The sequence below is a fragment of the Hippoglossus hippoglossus genome, chromosome 18, assembly GCF_009819705.1.
Source record: "Hippoglossus hippoglossus isolate fHipHip1 chromosome 18, fHipHip1.pri, whole genome shotgun sequence".
NCBI lineage: Eukaryota > Metazoa > Chordata > Actinopteri > Pleuronectiformes > Pleuronectidae > Hippoglossus > Hippoglossus hippoglossus.
The window spans coordinates 4,782,385-4,804,425 of record NC_047168.1 but is presented as its reverse complement, the minus strand read 5'-3'; the positions used below and the strand labels follow the sequence as shown (position 1 = coordinate 4,804,425).

Here is a 22,041-nt window from a genome sequence, read left to right as displayed (position 1 = left end):
TGCTCAGAAGACAAACCGCAACATAAATGGAGAGATTAAGTCTCGAACTAGGGTCAAAAGGTCAAAGAGCTCAAAAGGAGCTTGGCGGTTGCAACGCGAACAAACTCAGCTCTGTCTCTTCTCCCTCCTCTCCCATAAAGGGTATGGCAACATTTATTGGGGAATGAAATAGAGGAACAGCAAAACACCACAACAACGAGGCCAGCAGGGTGTGCCAAACATGACAACTTAAATAAACGAAAAAAATTCAATCAGGGGTTCGTAACAGTGCACTTTCCTGGCACAGCACCTTCACTGCCCAAACTCCTCCATATGTGGTAGTTCATGATTTTGTTTAAAGTCCCATTCATGTTCATATATGTGTTTATTAAGGGGGGATGAGATATCATATAGGATCCTTGTCCCTGTTCAGATTCATTAAGATCAGTGTTGTTTTTCCCCCAAAACTACACTGGGTACCTTCCAGTTCAGTTACAGTTGCATCCTGCAGGTTTCGACTACAACGCAAATAAAAACGTCAAATAAAAAGCTAACTTCAAGACTGGCCCTTGTTCAAAAATAGTGAGCAGTTTATTATGTAGTCATAAATAATTTTACTGTCTATATTTGTGTACACGTGTACTCTACTGTCGATTCAGATTGTGTTTTCTCATGGAGTACAGCGGTGTGTAATATACAAGTCTATAACAGCCACATATAATAATATATAAGAGTATACCCTGTAAGAATAGTATATAAAAGTACTACTTACACACACACACACACACACACACACACAGACACACACTCCCCCATTCAAGCTCCCCGCTCCAGCTCCTGTCCTCTGACCTTCCTCATCCACCCATCGAATCAGAAACTGCTTGTCTCTTTTTCTTTGAGTCAGCACTCTTGTTTCCTTACCTCTGCTTGCCTTTCTTTCTCTTTCACTCTCTGGTCTTTCTCTTCCTCTTTCACACTCTGATTAACCCCCCCTCCCACACACACACACACACACACACACACACACACACACACACACACACACACACACACACACACACACACACACACACACACACACACACACACACACACACACACACACACACACACACACAAAAAGTTGTGTCTATGTCTCCTCTGAAGGAAAGGGATAGGAAGGATGGAGGATACTCAAAGAGAAACAGAGGAAAAAAAGAAGGGAGCTGAAGAGAGAGGGAGGGAAGAAGGAAGATGAGTAAAGACGGAGAGATGAAAAAGGTAGTGTAGAGGTGAGGCAGGTTATCTCTGGTTCCCTTTGGAAAAACCCCAAACGTGCATTGAGGATCTGGCAGAGTCAAGGTGAGAAGCAGAGAACAACCCTCCCTCCCCCTCTGCTTCTTCCCCCTTGTGCACCCGCCTGCACCCTCTCCAGCTGTTCTCATTACACCGTGTGTGCGTGTGTGCTTCTTCTCCACTCATTTGTCTGCGTGTGTTTGTGTCAAGGGGTTGTTTCATGCGTAAATCTTGTTTATTCATCCTTTTGTGCAGCCAGACATCATGAATGTGTGTTTACACTCTGTTTGTGGATGATGCTTCCCTCGCCTGCCTGTGTGTCAGTTGCCTTTAGGTCTACATGTACGTGTATATGCGCGTGTGTGTGTGTGTGTGTGTGTGTGCTGTGAGTCCATCAGCCTTGGTCGAGCTCCAGCACTCCTCAGGGCGCCTGTAAATGCCAGAATGTTGGCACAGACGAGGACTCCCTCTCCTCCTAAACTAAAAACTTCTTTCTCCTCTCTGTCGGTCAGCAACTCAGACACTCATGAGAGTTCACAAGAGCAGTTAGAGTCCAAAAAGTGAAAAGCAGACAGAGGAAGACAGAAAAAAGACCTTTAGGGCATATAGATGTTAGCTGTTCCTTGCTCAACTTAGGATATTTAAAAGTATTCTTTTCTCTGAGCCTATAGGTATAATATATCAATATATTAAGCCTGGTATATTAAACCTTTATACCTTAACAAATGATCCAATGAGATGCATGTGAAAAGGGGGGTGCTCACAGAGATGAATTTACAAGAATGTTTTCAGCCAATTCTGCATTTCCCCTCTGCTCCACAGAGCATTTAAGGGTCTTTAAACTCTTTGTTTTTGTTTTAAGACCAGAAACTTTACTGTTTTGGTTGAATCTTCCTACTGCAACCACCAGGAGGCCACATTTTCTAGCAAAATCCCTCTAAATGCTACCTTCCCATCACCTAACAAATAGATATTTATTTTATAACTAGCTGGTCAACACAGTGGAGCAGTTAGCAAAATACCAAAGCATTCCCTCAGGGGTGGTGGAGACCAAAAATAGAGCTAAAAAGGCCCATGAAGTGACTCCTGATGGATACTAACGTTGCTCGGTAACTTTAAATAAACCATCGTTTGTTAAGAAAACGTCTCACTGTGCTATTAGCACAAATGTTGTGGGGCTCAAAGTTCATTCTTGACTTTGAAAACAGCAACTGACTGAACAAAAAATGCTGTCAAGCCCAAAATGATTACTTCAAGGATAAATCCTCTTAGTATGGTGCGTTTCGAAGTAAATAATAAGCAAACTCAAATAGAAGGTCAATCACTTAAATGATAAGGCTTAATAACACTTCCAATCAGTTGTGGCACAAGTCAGCGAGAAAAACGTTGCTTTTTAAAACCCAGACCAAACAGACTATTTGCTGTGGGAGTTGACAAAGTTGCTTGAATGACAGAGGTTGTGTTTTTTGTGCAGAAGTTGATGTTTTAAACGCGGGAGCAGGCCATCCCTTCCACCAGAGAATACAATGCACGCTCTGAACAGTTTTCTTCCCCCCAAATGCAGAGTGATCGTTTAGACAGAATTTTCAAAAAGAACATTGCTGATGATAACACTGCAGAGAATGCCAGTGGGGCTACATGTTGTCCATGCATATATTAGTCATTGATAATTACTCCTATCTTTAGACAATTATTTTTCGAGCTCCCGCGATGCTTCCTCAGCTGTTTGTCCTCAATTAAAGTTGTTTTCCTGCTCATTTGCTCAGATAATAATCAGCTCTTCTGGTAAACAAGCTCTTGCGAGGCTAACCTTGCTCTGTGTGCTTTTAGTGCTGATTCTTATCCTTCTGACAGGAGGTGCAGGTAAATATTACATCATTCATTATACAGGAACATAAACTTTATTTCACTCCCAGGTTTATCGTCTTCTGATGAATTGTTTTGGAAGACAAAGCAACATTCACAGCTGTAGCACAACAACAGCTTCGTCTTAGAAGTTTTGACGATCTACATTCACGTCCTGTATCACAAAATCTCAGTTTGGAACATTAGGTGTCACAGACTTGAGCTTCGTTGGCCCAACACGATGACAAAACCCCACTGAAGTAGCTGGTTTAAAAAAAAATAATAGATACTTTAGCACTCTTTAAAACCCACAGTTACAAAATGTTTCACATAACAGGTAAAACACAGAAGATAAGGTATACACAAAGGACTATATCCATCCTTATGTACATACATACAAACTTGCATGCAGACAACCATACATAGAAGAAAAGATATCGAGATAATTCATAGAAAGGCTAACCTATAGAAATTAGTTTTCAGCAGCTGCTAGATACTAACCGCAGATTCAGCAGATCTGATGGATTGGGAAAGGCTGTTCCAATGGTTTGGGAGCTACAACTGCAAACTGCCTGGTCACCTCTGGATTTAAAATATGTACGGGGAACAGATACAAGGCCTTGATCAGATGATCAGAGCGGCCGACCCTCAGAGTTCGGGCTCAACAGTTCTGTTAGAGAAGCAGGGGCCAGGCTGTGCAAGGCCTTGTATGTGATTAACAACATTTTAAACTAAATTCTGGGTGTAACTGGAAGCCAGTGAAGGGATGCAAGAATGGGTGTGATGTGTGATCGACGACTAGTTTTGGTTAACAGCCTCGCAGCAGCAGCAGTCTGCACCGACAGACGTCTGGCTTTTGATGGCTGAGTGCGCGAGCGAAGGGGGAGTTGCAGAAGGGCATGAGAAAATATTAATGTTTGTACTTTTTGGAAGAAAGGAAACATTTCTCCATTCACGATCACTTCAATATATTTTTATAACACCGGCGATCACTTTAAACTTTTTCCCCCCTGCGGGATATTTTTACGACAGTTTCCAGAAGAGCTGTTTTATTGAACTGTGAAGTGAAGCGACAGGCAGGACAGAGAGAGGGAGGCTGAAGCCGTGATCTCACCGACAGGCAGCCGACTGAGGTTTGGACATTTTCACATTTGTTGTGACCCTCGTGAAAAACTGTGCACATTTATCTTTAGCATAGAGATGACTTGAATTAATGTTTCAATTAACACATTAACCCGGGTGCAACGTCTTTGTGTCACTTCCTTTAGAGTTGATGACATTGTGACGTATACCTCTCTGATTTCCCATAGAGGAAATTTTAAGTTGACACAGCAGCACAAGGGGAAAATGAAATAAAAACAACAATTCGATAAAACTAGAAAAGGTTATTTTTGAATGCTCAATATAGAGAGAAAGGTTTGCGTAATTGTACAGTTTGCCCATCGTTCAATGTCTTATAATTTTAGTTTTTATGTATCTCCCCTATTTTATCTGAACAACACTTTGGTCAATGTCTGTTAAAGTGACTTGATTTACAAAAGCACATTTCGCTTGAATGAAGCCGCCTGACCTTCTGTATTGAGCAGTTGTAGTTGCTGACACATGGAGCAGCGAAAAAAATCATTCACTGAAAACTGTAAAAACACAGCACATCTAATGTACAGCACACACACACACACACACACACACACACACACACACACACACACACACACACACACACACACACACACACACACACACACACACACACACACACACACACACACGTTGCCTATCAACACTTCGATATACATTTGTCCCCCGGGACGTGGTCGATTAGTGCCTGCGACTGGAGGCCCCTGAATTAACCTGTGGTTGTCCGATCGCAGCTTGTAAGTCGTTTTAAGTTCTTCACACTCGGTTGCGTTGCCGCGCTGCTCGTCCAATCAAAGCCTAATCCAGGTTCTTTTCTGCCCTAATGCCTATTGACTTTTCACAGAGGTCTTACATGGAATCAATTCCCCAGTTGAGCACATGGGAGGCTCACTGGTTAATGGCAGCCATGTGCCCGTGAGCGGGGCTGAATAATGTCTTTGGGTGTCGACGGATGGAAATGAGACAACGGCATGAGAGTGTGTGTCATTGCTGGGGAATAATCCCACTGTATTATCTACACGTCTCCTTCAACTCTTGTGTGCTTATCTCCTTCTCCTCTTTTACTCCACCTCTTTCTCTCTCCCTCGATTCATCCCGTCCCCTCTTTCCCCCCCTCCCCAACACTCCCTCTCTTCCCTTCCACACCTCTTTCTCCCCTTCTGTGTGTGAGTGATGAGGGAGGCGACCGCTCCATCCGTCACTGTTGATGTTGTGAGGGTGTGTGTATATGCATGTCATCTGGCGCCCAGTGGCCTCCCACTGATGTAAGAGGGATCCGTCATGTCTCCCTGTCACAACAGCAGACACGCATGAGTGGATGTATACACCCTCACACACCCACACACACACACACACACACACACAGAGAGAATACTGTTGTCTCCTCTAAAACTGTGAAACAGAAAGTTGTTGTTTTACTGTCAAAAAGTGTTTGAATTGATTCTTGGGTGTTTTCAAATTCTTTCTTCGTAGGCATGTTGTTTTTTCTGTCTCTATGTCCATATTCTTGCCTCATTGTTTACTTCCCGAGCAGAAGTTGAAGTGGCCGATCGGCCGGAGAGTTTTTACAAATCAACGATATTATCGTAAATCACAGAATGCAACATGACAGGACATTTCAGCAAAGTTCAATTTCAAATATACAAAGGAACATTGAGCCTGGTGCAAAAGAATCCGCACCAAAATAAATAATTGTCCGCGTTTATGGCTGTTGTACAGCTGGAGTGGCTTTCAGCTTGCAAAACAAGGTCCTTCGGGCAGAGCTGAGTATTATGGAGTGGTGAGTGGACACAAGTTAATTTTGGAGCAGCGTCAGCAGCAGTGACAGGAGCCTCGCACTGCCTGTGTGTTCGGAGCAGCCCCTGCTGAACACACGGGGAACTGCATCCCTGACGATGAAGACCCCCCTCGTCTTGGAGATGAGACTGATTGGACTCAGGTGACAGATAGATCGGCCGTCTTCATTAGCTGGAGGCAACTACCTGAGTAGCTTGTCGGATGTTTTGGGTGCAGAGGCGCAACGGAGTCAGGCCTCTGCAGTTTATGATAAAGAGGAAACCATCAGTCAGAAATCAGCCTGAAGTGCAGTCAGACTAAACGCTCCGCAGACAGATGTGCATCCGTCCCCTGTGTGTCTGCTGTGTGAATAATGTGCCTCTGTAAATGGCTGTTTAACAGTGTGTTGTCCCATAAAGCAGCGATGGCGATTGCACCTCTGTGACTAAGTATGTACAAGTAAGTGGCTTCTGGCAAAAACAAAAGACGCATTTAGTTAGAATCTATTTTTAAAAGCGATAACTCCTCACATCAAATAAATACACAGGACCACATTAGCTGTACCTGTATTGTGTGTATACTCATGCAGTCAGGATTCCAAGCTGCAAACAAGTCCCTCTGTTTTCCTGCTGGGGGATTCAGTCATTGTAGCAACGTTACACCGAGTCAAATTACATGAAATATTAAAGGTGTATTTTACATGATGGAATCATAAATTAAAGACTTGAAGCACAGCAGTTTTTCTCATTCGTGTTTCTTGCTCGTCCAGTCACGTGTGCTGACTGTTAGGTATATTTTACCACCTCATACCGTGCACGTCTTAAACATACATGTGACATTTGATGCATCACCCTGTTCATTTTTATTTCTAGTATCTGACACGAGTATGAAATGAAACCCTGATTCCTCTGGTGGAAACGTAGGAAGTTGTCAGGTTCGGTTAGGCAGATGGACCCAGGATGCAGAGTTTAAACAAAAAGTGTCCTTTTAATAGGTGAATGTCCAACAGGAACGAAACAACAAACAAAGGAATCTCAAAATGTCAAAATGGAAGAAACAAAAGCACACGGGGGAAAACACCAGAAGATTACGAGGAGATGCAGAGGACAGGAGCTCAGGAGACAAGGGATACAACACGCACAGGAGATCATGACAAACATTACGACGAAGAACCGACAAGGAGAAGCACAGAGGCTTATATACACACAGGGAAGGCAGGGGCAATTGAACACAGGTGGAACACATGAGGACTGGTGCAGGCAATCACAAAGACAGGAAGTGAAGAAAGAAAATACACTAGGAACAGAGCCTACAAAATAAAACAGGAAACAGAACACAGGGGAAACATGTGACATCGAAACAACACATATACAAACATAAACACAAGGATATACAAGAAACACGAGGTAATAATTAAACAGAAAACACTCTTAATAAAGAGGCGGACAAATAAACACACTCAGAATACAAAACCATTACAGTAGTTCCCTAAAAGGTTCTGCTGCATATGCATCCTAACGGGTGATATATTTTCCCTAATATGATAGAATATTAATTTCAAATATTTTGATATAGTGGGTTTGCAAGAAGAACAAAAATGGATGATCATGTTTTTGCCTAAAGCTCTTGTCTGACATAAACTCCGGAGGATGTCAGCACAGTTGGGTCTGGACTTTCTCCGGAGTTTGCCTTTCACGCATGAACAACACAGCATTGGATTCTCCACTCAGACGCCGATCTTTTCATGTCTGGTATTTAATCTGTAATGTCCTACGTGATTTTGCTGCAGCAAAACAATGTTGATGGGCCACAGAAAATGTTCTGCTTCCCTCAGATAGTCAGACGTTCCCTGTATCTTTCCTCTGTCGGATACTCAGGGTGGAGTCCCTGATTCTGATGATAATGTCTGATCAGAAGGCACCCTTTAGTTCAAAGGTGGGTCACGGATTGTTACTGACACACACAAACACACACACACACACACACACACACACACACACACACACTGCTCATGTCGCCACACTTGGTTTAATTGACGTAATTATCCCAAAGAATAACTTTGAGCATGTCTGTCTCGGGGGTGCGGGAGGTGATGATCACGCTTTACAAGGCAGGCTGTACACACACACACACACACACACACACACACACACACACACACACACACACACACACACACACACACACACACACACACACACGCTGACTCCAGATGCACTGCATCATACTGCCATGCAAACACTGGTAATGATAGCAACACCTTCCCAGACGATCCAGACCTTTGGATTCCGCTCTGTGTCATTATAGGGCAAAGTTAATAGCTGGGTGAGGAAATGAATGGCTGCCGAAGTGAATGGCTGTGTAATTAAAGAGTGGGTGATACAGTCAATGTAATTAGCTTGTTTATGTGTGGTACAATGGATATAGGCAGGCAGCGATGGCCCCGTGCCTGCGGTAGGCAGACGAGCAGCGGGAGGGAGGGAGAGGAGAGGAGACGGAAGATGGAGAACGGGAGGAGGAGGAGGAGAGATGAGAGAGAAAAGAGAAAGCAAACTCCTTATTCAGGCATTTTCTGCTCACCTGTCATATCAAGGCTCCAAATCAATCCTGCAAATTGGTTTGTTCCTTGACAAGGTTACCAAGTGACGGAGGGATGGAGGGAATGAAGTGGGGAAGCAGAGGCAGAATATGAGATAGAGAGGGGAATATGTGCGAGCTGTAACGAGAGAGAGATGAGCGGGGGTGTGTGTGGGGGGGGGGGTGTCCTGGTGATGACATATTGTCTAATGCAGAGCAATGCGTGTTGGCGTGTGTGTGTGTGTGTCTTGTGCGTATGTTTGCGGGAGCTGAAGGCCGACGGCGAGGTCGTTAAACTATGGAGGGGGGTGAAGGATCCGCTTGATTGTTGTTTGTTACAGGTAAACCGAATCAGCTGAGTTATGGCATCCCGACTCACGGAGCACTTTGCCCATGTGGTAAATGGGCGTGTGCACATGTTGGAATGAGTGTGTGTGTTTGTGTGTGTGTGTGTGTGTGTTAGTGCAGTTTCTTGACACAGCCACAGATGCTCCTGTAACCCTGTCACAATGAAATGTGGCACCCATTTCCACCCATTCCCAGCTGAGCCCGGTGGAATTGGAAAGTAAATATATAAATAATAGAACAGATCATTTAAAAAAAAAAAAAAGGCAAACACTCCTGATGCGGGTGCTGTTTTCTTTGTGTGTGTGTGTTTCAGGAACACTTCACGCCAGAGTGCAAGTTTAAGGAGTGCGTGTTCGAGAACTACTACGTGACCTACTCGTCCATCCTGTACAGGCAGACCCAGTCGGGCCGAGCGTGGTACATCGGCATCAACCGGGACGGACAGGTGATGAAGGGGAACCGCGTCAAGAAGACCAAGGGAGCAGCACACTTCCTGCCCAAACTCATCGAAGGTACAGCACAGGCATACTTTAGTGTTTTTTGACTTTTGTCTCCATCTCTGGTGCTAAGCTCTCATTGCTGGTGGCACCCAGTGGCTGGAGTATTACAGTTCCGGGTTGTCCGTCCGTTCCATTCTTGTGAGCATGATATATCAAGAAGGTTTTTAGGGAACAATTTTTGCCTTGGAATCATCTTGAGGGAATTTTTGTGCCAATGGAATTTCATTTGTTCTGTTACAATCATTCACTTGGACTTAAAAAATGTCCTGATTAGAAAGTGGAGGTCAAAGGTCGAGGTCACAGTTACCTCACCAAACGCTCCCATGGTCACCTAGACTCACAGATTAACTGGTTAGATTTTGTTGGTTGAAGGTCAAAGGTCAGGGTCACAGTGACCTAACAAACGTGAATTTCTCCTCATGAACATGATATCTCAAGTGTGCCGTTGGATATTTTTTTCCAATTTTGAACAGTTTTTTGACCAAAGATTCACTGATTAGACGTCTGTGATCAAAGGTCAAAGGTCACTCATATGAACCTGGAAAAAGAAATTTGTGTTGACTGAAACTAAACTAGTTGGTAGAGGCATATAACCACGGTGCAGGAACTCTCGTCATTTTTCCTTTAGATCAAACAGTTTGCCCAGTACAATGAAATCATTGACCTAAAGGCTCAAGGCTCAAGTAGCAGCCAGTCAGAGAGGAAACGTGCACAACCAAATTACAACATAACCTATGCTAGATCCACGTTTGATAGTTGTTAAACCTTGATTATTTTTCTTTTTGTGGTGCAAACTCCTGTAAATAAAGTTGAGTTCAATCAAGCATGTTAATACAGAAGGTCACGCTGGCCTCTCGGCATATAATTAAGCTGCCATGGATTATTTACTCACTGTACTCATCAGTGTAACAGGGAAAGAACACAATCTGCAGAGGGTGGTAGGTGGGTGGTTTAAGTCAACAAAGGCCCACTAGCATATGTTTGGCCTTATTTACACCTACAAACATTGCTGCAGAGGTGAGTCATGTTAGAACAGGTGAGTTAGTTAATTGAGGTTTGGGTGCATGAAGGCATTTTGCAGCCTGTGCACGAACACATATACAGCTCCCTTTTGTTGCATAGCCACTCTCGTATTAATCAGAAACACTCAAAACGGTGAAACAAATATGTTCTATAGATGAAAAGGACAATGTACACCTCAGTGTCACAGTATTTATTAATAATAAATGAAACAGTGTCGTCCCAGAGCAGACAACATGTGGATGTCGACCCAGACGCAGTAAAAACACAGTGTGTGACCTGCACAGCAGCTGGTGAAATAAATCAATGATTAATTCACCTCAGGCAGACATGACCTTTTATTTATAAACCTATTCTAAAAGATAATAATAATCCAAACCTTAACCACAGCCCATAATGATCCTTCTACACTGCTTTATCCCTGTCTATTTACAGTGCACTCCCACTGTGAATGAAGTTCATGTTCACATCGTCAAAGCCCCTGTGTAGATTTGTATTTCTGGCTTTGATGGTGTGCAGAGGTAGTTTTCGATCGAGAGACTGTCGCTGGCAGACATGCAGGTCGGTACCATAGACTGTATTTAAAGATGGACGACAGGTCTCCACTTAATCCCAATATCCAAGATTGAAGACAAAACAACCCCGGATATGATCGTAGTGATGACGGAGTTAAGCCGCGGTATTAAGGCCCTGCAGATACGGGCGCTCGACCAATCATGATCCGGTGTCAGCTGTCAATCATGGAGTTGATAATATATACTGCAGCCTGCCACCGGGGAGCAGTCAAGATCATTTGGCTCCACTTTTGGGGAGCTTTCATGGCATCCATCTTTATACACAGTCTATGGTTGCACATGGTCAGCCAACAGCAACTTATCAGTGGCACCAATATCCATCTTGTGCCATAAACAGATTTTTAACTCTTAACTCTTTGAAATAATGAGGCATTTTCCAAAAGAACGGCCTCATGTAACTCTGTGCCACCTTTCTCTCTCCCCAGTGGCCATGTACAGGGAGCCCTCTCTACACGACGTCGCAGAGCAGAGTCCGCCCAGGAAAACGCCCAAGACCTCCAGTAACTCGCCCGTGCTTCAGAACGGCAAGAAAGACCCTCAATCCAAAACCAAAACGTCCACCTCCTAGCGCTCAGACACACGGGAGGTGGTGGTGGGGGGTGGGGGGGGGGTCGGGGTGCAAGCGTACAGGGCACTGGGCACCAGCGGAAACCTGAAAAGGGTTGTGAGGGCCACGCCACCCTCCACCACCCCTACTGCCTGCAACACTGACCCCCCCACGAAAAAACTCTGCATACCACAATGCACCGGTGTAACGTTGAAGAAAAAGGAGCAGGCCTGGGTAGAGTGATGCTGGCCAATGGGAAGCACCCATTTACCCTCACAGACCCCCACCCTCCACTTCCACACCAGCGCGCCACCGTCTCATGTAATAACTTCCATGATTATCCGAGCCTGGGACACAAAAGCAATAACTCCACAAAGAGGTGGACGGTCGCCGAGCATCGTAAAGAATGTCACCGCGGCGCGTTTAACCAGCTGCGAGGAAATCCCACACACCCTCGAGGTGTCATCAGCGACATCCGCCCAGTCAACCAAATATCGAAGTCAAGTCGCCCTGGTTTCACCACGGCGGGTGTGGCGGTCAAATCCGTCCCCCTGCAGCACATACTTTACAAATGGGTTGTGTTTTTATTTCCCTGTAGGGCTCCGAGCTAATGTTAGCCTGACGCAGGGCCATGCATACGCTGAGGCTGACACGCGGACCCTCGCAGACTTTTGCTCTGCAGCCATCTGCTCCGTCCACGTCTTCTGTCCGTGTCAGCGACTTGGCGAGATGGCCCGAATACTTGTCAGCCTTGTTTGTGGGTGTATGTGTGTGCGTGTGTTCCCTTCTTCTTCCATTCACCTTTGGCACGTTTTGATTAGTTTGTGACATGGAGTCAATTTTCCACTCGGCGTAACAATAACCACACACACACACACACACACACACACACACACACACACACACACACACCCTTGTTATTACCCTGACATTTACGCACACACGTGGAGGTAGTCGCCCCCACATTTCAGCTCCCTGATATCCTCGAGCGCTAACCGCAAAACAATGATCTTACAATGATATGCATTAACACACACATCCACAGATGGTAACATGGGAGGTGTGTGTGTGTGCAGGTTCTGGGAGATGATGGGGACATCAACAGTGAGATGTGGTGCTGATGGAGCCTGACCTGTGAAGCTTGCACTGCAATAGCTTCTCACTGTCGGTGGTCATGCATTGCACAAACACCTGATGCCCACACAGTATCTGTTACCGTCTTTCACTCTGTGTGGAGTTCCTGTTGAAAGGTATATGCATATATAGTCATTTTGTGCATATATTAGCCTTTTCTGCAGCCGCATGGCTACCCCCATCACTTTCTCCTGACCGGAAATATTCTGCATACTGTATTCCTCTCATGTCGACTCATTTTGAAAAGGGCACACCATATGTCAGTGTCAGGAAATATGCCGTGGGGAGTACTAATCCCCCTGGGAGAACAGTTTTTGCTTAATTTCTTTCGTTCCCGACTTGAAGGCTGATGCAACACACCAGCTATGCTAAAGCTGTGTTCACTAAAACCAGATGATTTTCTACACTAAAAATATATATATATACACAAGGCATCAGTATTTTACCTAAGACATGCTTGACTCTGCAGTGTGCGGTACACACCTTTACCCACAATGCTGTGCACGCGGGAAATAGAGTAGCTATCCAACTGTCAAACATTGAAACGTACTATTCTTTGCAAAAATTACTCATGGATCTTTGTGAAGCACCCAGCCAGGCACAGAATGCACAATGGAGGAAAAGCTGATATTGTACGTTCGAGTGCGGCTTGGGCCACAATTTTGGAACCTGTCGGAGCACAAAAGAAAACTAAACTGGCCTAACCCCAACCCAACAGGCATTCAGATTTTTGTGTTGGAAATGGAGCCCGATGCAGTTAATGTAAGCTGAACTGACTTTGTGTTACTCTGACCTGATCCGAATAACTTGTACTTTGTGTAGGAGCCTTAGTGTTTATCAGAGTTCCCTAAATTACACAAGTTTACATGACACATAAACATTTGCACATTAACACTCAAGTGGGCAGGTGTGTTTCACAAAGTCGACAAACAGCCTCACCTTTGATCGTTACTTTGCCGCCTAAGGTGTAGAACCCAAAATACTTCCACACACCGCTTCTCAGATCCTCTGGCGTCACGATCCTCTGCTCAGGACGACTTTGCTTAGTAGCATCCACCATTTTTGTTGCAAAACAACATAACATTGCAGGCTTACTTGACTGAGAGGTCAATAGGGCAGGCATTAGGTGGCCCTCTGCTGGATCAGGATAAAAAACTTCTTCAGACGGTCTGATGCGCTTTTTGAAATCGAACAGGTCATTACAGGTTGAATATGAACTTCTCCCTCCACGTTTTGAATTCATTTTGTAATATGAGTGACAGCAGTTGCACCCTCCGGTCTTTATTTGCTCATGGATATGTGCAACTCCATGATTCATGTGCTTTCACGCTTTACTTGTTCTTTGCTGTTTCAAGTTTGATTTCTGTGATTTCTGGAGGAAAATAACGAAAAACCAAAGCATTGTATAGAGAATGAAATTGACAGCTAAAGTACGTACTGTGATTCTTAAAAAAGAGAAACAGAAAGATTGATGTATTATGTACAGTATTTTTTTTTTATCACATTTTTTGTCAGTGCTTCTTCTTGTTGAAGAAAGTAAATTTAGCATTTTTTTAAAATTTCATATTTCTCTTTCAGGATACCCTGTTTCGCGTGTTTGCATTTGTTGTTTCCATTCAGTGGGAAAAGTAATAATTTTTCATAGCGAACTTTCACGCTACAATATGCCGGGCGGGGTAATTGTTTCTGCCTAACGTTTATGTATTGTTGGAAGCGAGGGAGTCTCGTGTGTTGCGGAGGTAGATACGAGGATGGATTGATGATTAGGACTCAGAGAGAGAGAGAGAGAGAGAGAGAGAGAGAGAGAGAGAGAGAGAGAGAAGGGACGATGCAAAAAAGGAAACACAAGAGATTTTCACTGTAGGAAAATTTGTGATTATGAGCAGAACAAAGAGAGATTTAAGAGAGAATTATGGGAATGAGAACAGCGTCCCCTGAACACACACACACACACACACCCACACACACACACTGCTCCTTCTATGCATAATCCTCGGCACCCCTGTAACCTGCAGTTGTAAATAATAATAGCTGATAACCGGTGCAGAATGGCGGCGAGCTGCTGAGCAAAGTAATCATGCTTCCTGAGATGATGAAGCAAACTTTACCTCTGATTTCCTGAGGAGAAACAAATTAAGTGGGGAAGGAAGGAGAGAGTGGGAAAGTGATGATGGAGGAAAGAAAGAAAGAAAGAAAGAGGGAAGAAGGAGACGTGAGAAAAAGCAACATTTACTGCTCGGTGACTTACGGCGCGTTAGAGAGTTACTCCCATTGTGTTTTAGATTTATCAAAACAAGTTACTATTAAAACCTCACTTTCACACCAAAGACCTTAATTAAGCTGTTAAATAGACCTTCAGGTTGGTGTGTTTGACCAGTCACCCCCTATGGATCACTAAACCCAGAACACAGTGTTTGACGATTATTCGCAAAGTAATTACACAAATGTTTAATTAAATGAGGCTCCCGCCTGCTCGAGTAGATTTAGGGGCGTGTGGGACAAGATGGAGAGATACTCTTAGACGAGAGGAAGAAGTCAGCGAACAGACGTAGCAGCAACGTCTTCACTCACGCCTTCTGCTCTATATTTTAAGGGCTTTGAAAAATCTGCATTGCAATATTTTGTCACGTGAGCGTCTTATTTGTTGTTTTCAGAATTCAGGCAGACTATGAATTTAAAGACAAAAAGTGGTTAAGGGCTAAAATAGTTCAAGTAGTTAATGTGCGTTAATAAGTTGATGACAAACGTTTGTGCGCTTTGATATAGATAAAGAAAAAGAGACGATGCTAAATGCATTAAATGCTTGAATACACACAAGGGGGGGTTAAAGGGGCATTCCTCAGATTTTAACACAGAGCTCAGCTGAAAACTGTTGAAAACTGTTTTCTAAAGATGCGTTCAAACAGCGAAGCACTTGTTCCGATCTTGTTTCAAGAGCGTGGTCCATCAGTTTTAGATCAGGCTTTATTGATTTCATGTTCAGATCTTGTAATGCTCTCACTCAAAGCCCCCATTCGTTCGCACTCAATTTACCCTGCTTGTGCTTCGATTTCCAGCGCTCCGGCTTCAGCTCCTCTCCACACACTCATGGTTCTTCTGTGCACTGGTGAAACGTGTGCTCACGGATTTCTCCTCTGCTCTCGAACTTTTTTGTGCAGCAAGTCTGTGAAAGTTCCCCAAAAAGTAGAATGCCAGGTGTAGTGGTGACAAGTGAAGTTGTCCCACCCTTGTTGTGGGTGTGTTAGCTTTATGTCTTTGAGTGTCCTGTACGGGCGGTTACTTTAACCACGGCTTCCTGTTGGTGTGCTTGAAGAAAAAAACGAAAACACCTTCATGGAGCAGGAGTCCAGCGATGGTCAACAGGAAGTGGCAAAAATCAAGGAATTTTAAACACTATAAAAACTAAATAGACCCTGCCCTGTTTCTTTTCCCCTTGTATTTCATGGGAACAGCACCAACAGTTCATCCGTCAACACTACACTTGGCATTCTATTGGGTGGGCAAATTTGTTGCATCAAAAAATCCAAGAGCAGAAGAAGAAATCAGAGAGCAAACGTTTCGCACATGCACAGAAGCAGCGTAAGCGCGAGGAGAAGAGCTGAAGCTGGAGCACAGGGAATTTAAGCACAAGCAGAGGCTATTTGAGTGAAAACGCAAGGGTTTGAGTGAAAGCGTTAGAAAATCTGGACGTGAAATCAACGAGTCCTGCTCTTGAATTGAAAGACCATCACGTCTTGAATAAAGATAGGAAGAAAAACATTTTAATCTGTAGAATCTGGAACTATGGAAAGGAAATACTTAATAGTTGGAATTCAACCCTTAGAATGAATGCAGTATTATTTTCTGTTGATTCATAAGCCTGTACAGATGCAAAAAAAAAAAAAGAAAGATGATATTTGTAGGGTTACAGTCGTCTCATCACCTGCCTCAAACTCTGAGTTATATAACGAAACGAGAGCCACGATTTATTTGAAATCAAGCCATCAGGAGCTCTGTTTGCTTTTAGCGACGGGGCCGTCAGTCGACACTGACACCCAGCGAACGATTCTCGATTGAGAAGTTCCCACCACATTGCATCAATCACCAGTATCTCACTCTTCCACTGTAGAATATGCAGCTAAATGAGCTTTTTTCTATTGCAGCTTGCAGACTGTTTTTTAGTTGAGTCATTTCAATCAACCAGGATTCTGTATTTGTGAAACGTTGCTGCCCATAGTGACCTATGTTTTCAGCCATAATAGAATTACTGTGTGATTTTATCTTTGTTTATCAAAGTAATGGATGCAACCTTTTATTCTTGGATTATTTTCAAGTGACAGGTTTAAGATTTTTTTTTAAAAAGGAAAGCGTGAAAATATCGGTTTGCAGTGTTGTCGATTTTGGCGGCAGAAAGGTAGAATCATTAAGTCATTCACTGTGTGTGGAAAGTTTGCATGAATGCGCGAGTGTGTGTGTGTGTGTATGTGTGTGTGTTTTGCCATGTTCAAGCTCTACCTCTTTTTCTTTCCTCTCTCTCCGCCTGCGTCCTTTGTGAAGTGTGCGATCAGCCTCTCTGCTCCAGCCCGTCTGCTCGCCGGCCTTCAGGCCGCACTTCAAACGCTTCTGCGTGAATTACAGCATGTAAAAGATCGCCGTTTATCTCGGCCGCCCGTCTGTCTGAGCTCGCGTTTGATTAGTGAGACAAGCACCCTTGCCAGTACGCTTCAACTTAAACCCGCTGATTGAATGTCTCAGGATTGGGCTCTAAATGTCAAATATCGGCCCTTTGGAGAGCTCAGCATCTCTGTTTCTTTAGAGTGTGTGAGAAAAGATGTTTGTGTGTGCCGTGTGAATGTGTGTGTGTGTGTGTGTATCGAAGGGGGTTAAATTATGTATATCTGATTCAGATGCACACCTCACACATCACACACACACACTTGTCTCCCCGGGGGGACTCCCTTCTTTCCCATTTCTCCCGAGTCAGGGCCCTCCCCGCTTACTGAGCGGATTACAACTGCAGAGAGAGGGTCATCTGGGGTTGTGAAGGACTCGGAGAGAGAGAGAGAGAGCGACTGGCCTCACATACTGTAGTGTAGCTAACTCGTTCCCTCACAGCCTCCGTTTGAAGTTTCACTTCCTCTCCGCCATCACTTTTGCAACTTCCCTTTAACCCGGAGGCAGAATGTATGTATGTGCTGTACGTGCGTGTGCGGAGAGATCCCACAGATGCTCCACACTCATCGGCTTTGGTCTTTGTCACTGCGCAACTGTGACTGAATGACATTGTGTGTCCGTTGCGTGTATCCAAGACGAGAAGGAATAAAGGATGGAGAGAAAGAGAGAGAGAGAGAAGGAAACAGAGCATAAATCAGAGGCCAAATCAATGAGCATGAGTCCTTGGGCAGAAAGCAATAAACTCTATTAACAAGGTGCAGCCACATTATCTGGGATAGGGCGTGCGTGTGTGTGTGCGTGTGTGTGTGTGGGGGGGAAAAGATTAATATTGATATAGAAACCAACTGTTTTATTAGAGCTTTTATTTTTTTAACACTTTTCCCCTTTTTTGGAGCTGAGTTTGCTCGTGTGTGTGTTTGTGTGTGTGTGTGTGCATGTGCGTGTGAGTGTGTTACTTTGAGGTGGAGTCCCTTCACCACATCTGCAATGCAGCAGAAAACACAAAAAAAAGAGAGAGGGAGGAAGAGAGAGGCTCACGTGCTCCCGACAAAAGAGTGACGCTGTCCTCGGACGGATTTTCTCTTCTCTCTCTCCTTCACTTTTTTCCCCTTTTAAGCTGCTTCATAAAAAATGATTTTGGAATCTCACGTCAAATCCTGTTCATATTTTCGAACCAACACATTAACTTCACATATAAAAATCTGGCCGTGTGTTTTTTTGCTTGTTTCTCTTTAAAGGCGCACACACCCACAATCCCCGGACACATCTGCATTGCACACAGCACCCTGCACCACGCCGGTACAGATGTGGCTAAACAGGGAAGGGGTTTGGGGGTGGGGTGGGTGGGGGGGTGGGGGGGGTGACCTTTGCAATGAAAACATGGAGGGACTTCACCTCTTACAAGCTAATGCCCCTCAAATGTTTTAGTGGGGACTTCACACTGTAAACTATGCTGGGGAAAAAAAGTACAGATTTCTTTCTCTGTCAAGTGTACTTTGTTGGAGAGAGAGAGAGCGGATTGTGTTTTGGGTGTTTCTCAGTGGAAGTGCTGTGACATGTAATGACTTGTAACGCCCCTTTATAAATCACTGTTAGTCTGTCCGCGTGTGTTTTTATTGATTTGACGTGTGTTTCTTTCAATGCATATCCGTGTCTGTTTGTTCCTGTTACTTGATGTGTGGGATTTCGGGAAAAACAAAAAGAAAGGACGACAAGGAGCAGCGGGACTGATGGGCCTCAAACCTCTTCCTCATGACCCCCCCCCCCGCTACCCAGAACCCCCCCCCCCCCCCCCCCCCCCCCCCCCACTCGCCAGCCTCCGCCCTCTGATTTCTTAACGGGATTTTAATTGGCTCACCTGCAGCATGTGGACTGCTCATTCGCCGTCCGTCTCTCCCTCAAACACACACACACCTCTTCTACCTGTGTGTGTGTGTGTGTGTGTGTGTGTGTGATTCTGTGATCGATCCTTGAAGGATTTTTTTTTTTTTTTTGGGGACTTTTTCTTTCTTTCTACTGCATGGACGATCCGACTTATCGAAAAGATTTTAAGGAAATCACCTTAATCTTCCTCCTTGTCTTCCAAATACAAAGAGTGCTTCAGTCTTCCAGCTATCAAAGCCACAATGACACTATTTTTGTATTCAAATGGGGCAAAAAAAAATAATATATCTATATATCTCTATATATATAAATATATCCATGCAAATGTGGTTGGGGGGGGGGGGGTGCAATAACTCCCCCTGTTGCTGCCTAGGTGGAACAACACGACAGCCAAACGCCATCCGAACCCATGGATCACTTGGAGAAAGGAGCTGAGAGGGACTTGCAGTTTGAGACTCCTGGGTTGGGTGAGATGGTCTCTGATGGGCGGGATTACAAGCATGCATGCGCCAATCATTTACTGGACACCTTCGAAGAAACAGTCATTACCCAATATTTACTCTTTAACCCCCTAATCCCCCCCCGCCCCCCCCCCCTTCTTCCCTCCGACACTCTGATTATCCCCAAACCCCTGTCTCTGCATTTGCAATATGATCTGTATTTATTTCTATAATAACTTACACAAAGTCAACAGAGACGTATTATTGGATATAATTGAATAAAAACGAACTAATATATTTGTATGATTGTAACACTGGTCTCCTGAGAGATTTCTTGGCGTGTGTTCTGATTTTGTTCCTTCGCCGTACAACCTGCTGTGCATGTTTACATTTAGGTGTTTGCAGGTCTCCTATTGGGTTTTGTAATGCGTAACCACGCCCGCCCAGCCTCGACGGCATTTTCCAAATAGGACAGTCAGTTTGACATGACCCACAATTCCTTGCAGTCAGACGAGGTCGAACGCTTGACATTGCTCCGCTCGTCTGTGGTGTCTCCAGGTGAGGCCAAAGATTTGTTAAAGGCAGTTTCATTGGTACAAAGACGACAAACAGACTCACCTTTGATCAATACTCTGCTGTCTACGGTGTAGATTGCCCGCTCAGGACGGCTTTACATGCTAGCATCCTCCATTTTAACTGCAAAATAACACAACAGTGATCGCCCTCTGCCGGATCAGGACACAACGGCTTCAGATGCTGTCATGCGCTTCTAGAACCAGTCGGATTCAATGTGAACTTTTCCTTCACATTCGAATTTCAAATAAAAAGTGGCAGCCCTGTAATGATTATCATAATAGTTCTGGAGTTATTAGGATCACCTTTTTTGTATAAGCAAGTGTATGGACATCAAATATAAGGATGTCATTGGAAAATCACCCTGACTCTAAAACTGTATGTCTTTGTGTTCAAATTTGACTGAGCTTTGACTCTGAGAAGATTTGCAAAACAATATTTTTAATGGGATAAAATTGTGAATGTCCCTTTTATGTTTGAAGGTCCTCCGACCACCGGCAGATGTTGGGGACACATCATCACTTGTGTCAGAGTAAACTATGAAGCTTTTTGCATGAATTTGCCAGATTCCAGAATCAGCACCATTTTAATGTCTTTATTTTGGTGATAACTTGTTCAACGATGCCGTTTCGCTGTTATGGCCATGTTGTGCGTCTCCAAACTTTTTGGGTGACATAGCGTTCTTTTGATGACTCAGTTAAAGTCTGAAAACATGTTTTAACTGGCTTCTAATTTGAGAACTCAGATAAGAAGACTTTTATCTCTGAGGTAGTTAGCAGAGTCAACAAAAAAGAAAGTCACACAGAGTAATTTGACTGTAATTAAAGCAGGAAATAAAGTGGGGACTTTTGACTCTGTCCTGGAACAGTGTAAAGATAATCTCCCGCATCAAACTAAAATTACTTGTTACCTGTGTAAACAATCAGTGTAATTTAAGTTGACGACTTACTCCTGATATTAAACAGTGATCTATAACAGTTGCTCCGGGAGAGATCACCGAAATTGAGTCACTGCCAACAGGCGCTTTATACACTCCCTCCGGACCATTTGATGTGTGACTCGACACTGGCCGCTAGCTTTTAATAGTTAGCTTCTATGGTAATTAAATTGGCGGCGGGCCAAACGGCAGTGACAGTGGGTCGTAAATTAAAGCGGCGTGGACGGCCGACGAGCGTCTGCGAGAGCGGAGTGGCATAAAGAGATGAGAACGCAGGATATAAAGGGGAGGATGGAGGTGCTTTACAGCCGGGGCCTTCGGAAAAACACAGCAGCGTTTGGCGATCAAACTTTTTTAAAACTTAGCGTTGAAGTAATTTACAAAGAGAGTAATGGCCCCTGTCTCACCTCTGTATGTCCTGTTAGTACAGTGGTTGCATGTGGAGGACAGCCATGTAAAAGCAAATGTTATATCACAACTAAAATGGACAAGAACACGAGTTGGCCCCCAGAAAGTCAAAAGTGAGTATTAACTTCTGGCTATTCTAAATTCTGGACGTTTTCTCGTCTCTGCACGCCTGGCTTAGCGGGCACGCTTCTCAGACTCACACTGACCCGACGCCAAGAGGTTTCGGCCCCTTGCAACAGTCCATCAAGGTCATCGGTTGAAGACTACTGGCTCCTTCAGGGTCACGTCATGGTAAGTAGCCAACAGGGTCAGACTCTGACAGACTGTGATGTGAGAAATGGCAGAAAAGGGAGATGTGACAATGTTGGACAGAAAGTCACAGGAAAATGGGTGAGACCAGGTTGTGTTGTTTGTCCCCGAAATAATGTTAGAA

The 22,041-nt window shown here is 44.3% G+C and overlaps 1 protein-coding gene across 2 annotated transcripts in view; it reads left to right on the top strand.

The window, feature by feature from the left end:
• fgf11a (fibroblast growth factor 11a) overlaps window positions 1-12,437 on the top strand; it is a 76,633-nt gene extending 64,196 nt beyond the window's left edge. The window contains exons 4-6 of one of the 2 annotated variants that reach the window (XR_004611984.1): window positions 9,251-9,449; window positions 11,458-12,191; window positions 12,225-12,437. Coding sequence is in view for 1 of the 2 variants with exons in the window: in XM_034569260.1 (XP_034425151.1) it covers window positions 9,251-9,449; window positions 11,458-11,600 (342 nt within the window). In the remaining variant the exon portion in view is untranslated. Of the gene's footprint in view, window positions 1-9,250; window positions 9,450-11,457 lie in introns of both variants that reach the window. The other variant, XM_034569260.1, reaches the window with a different exon arrangement.
• The last annotated feature ends 9,604 nt before the right edge of the window (window positions 12,438-22,041 follow it).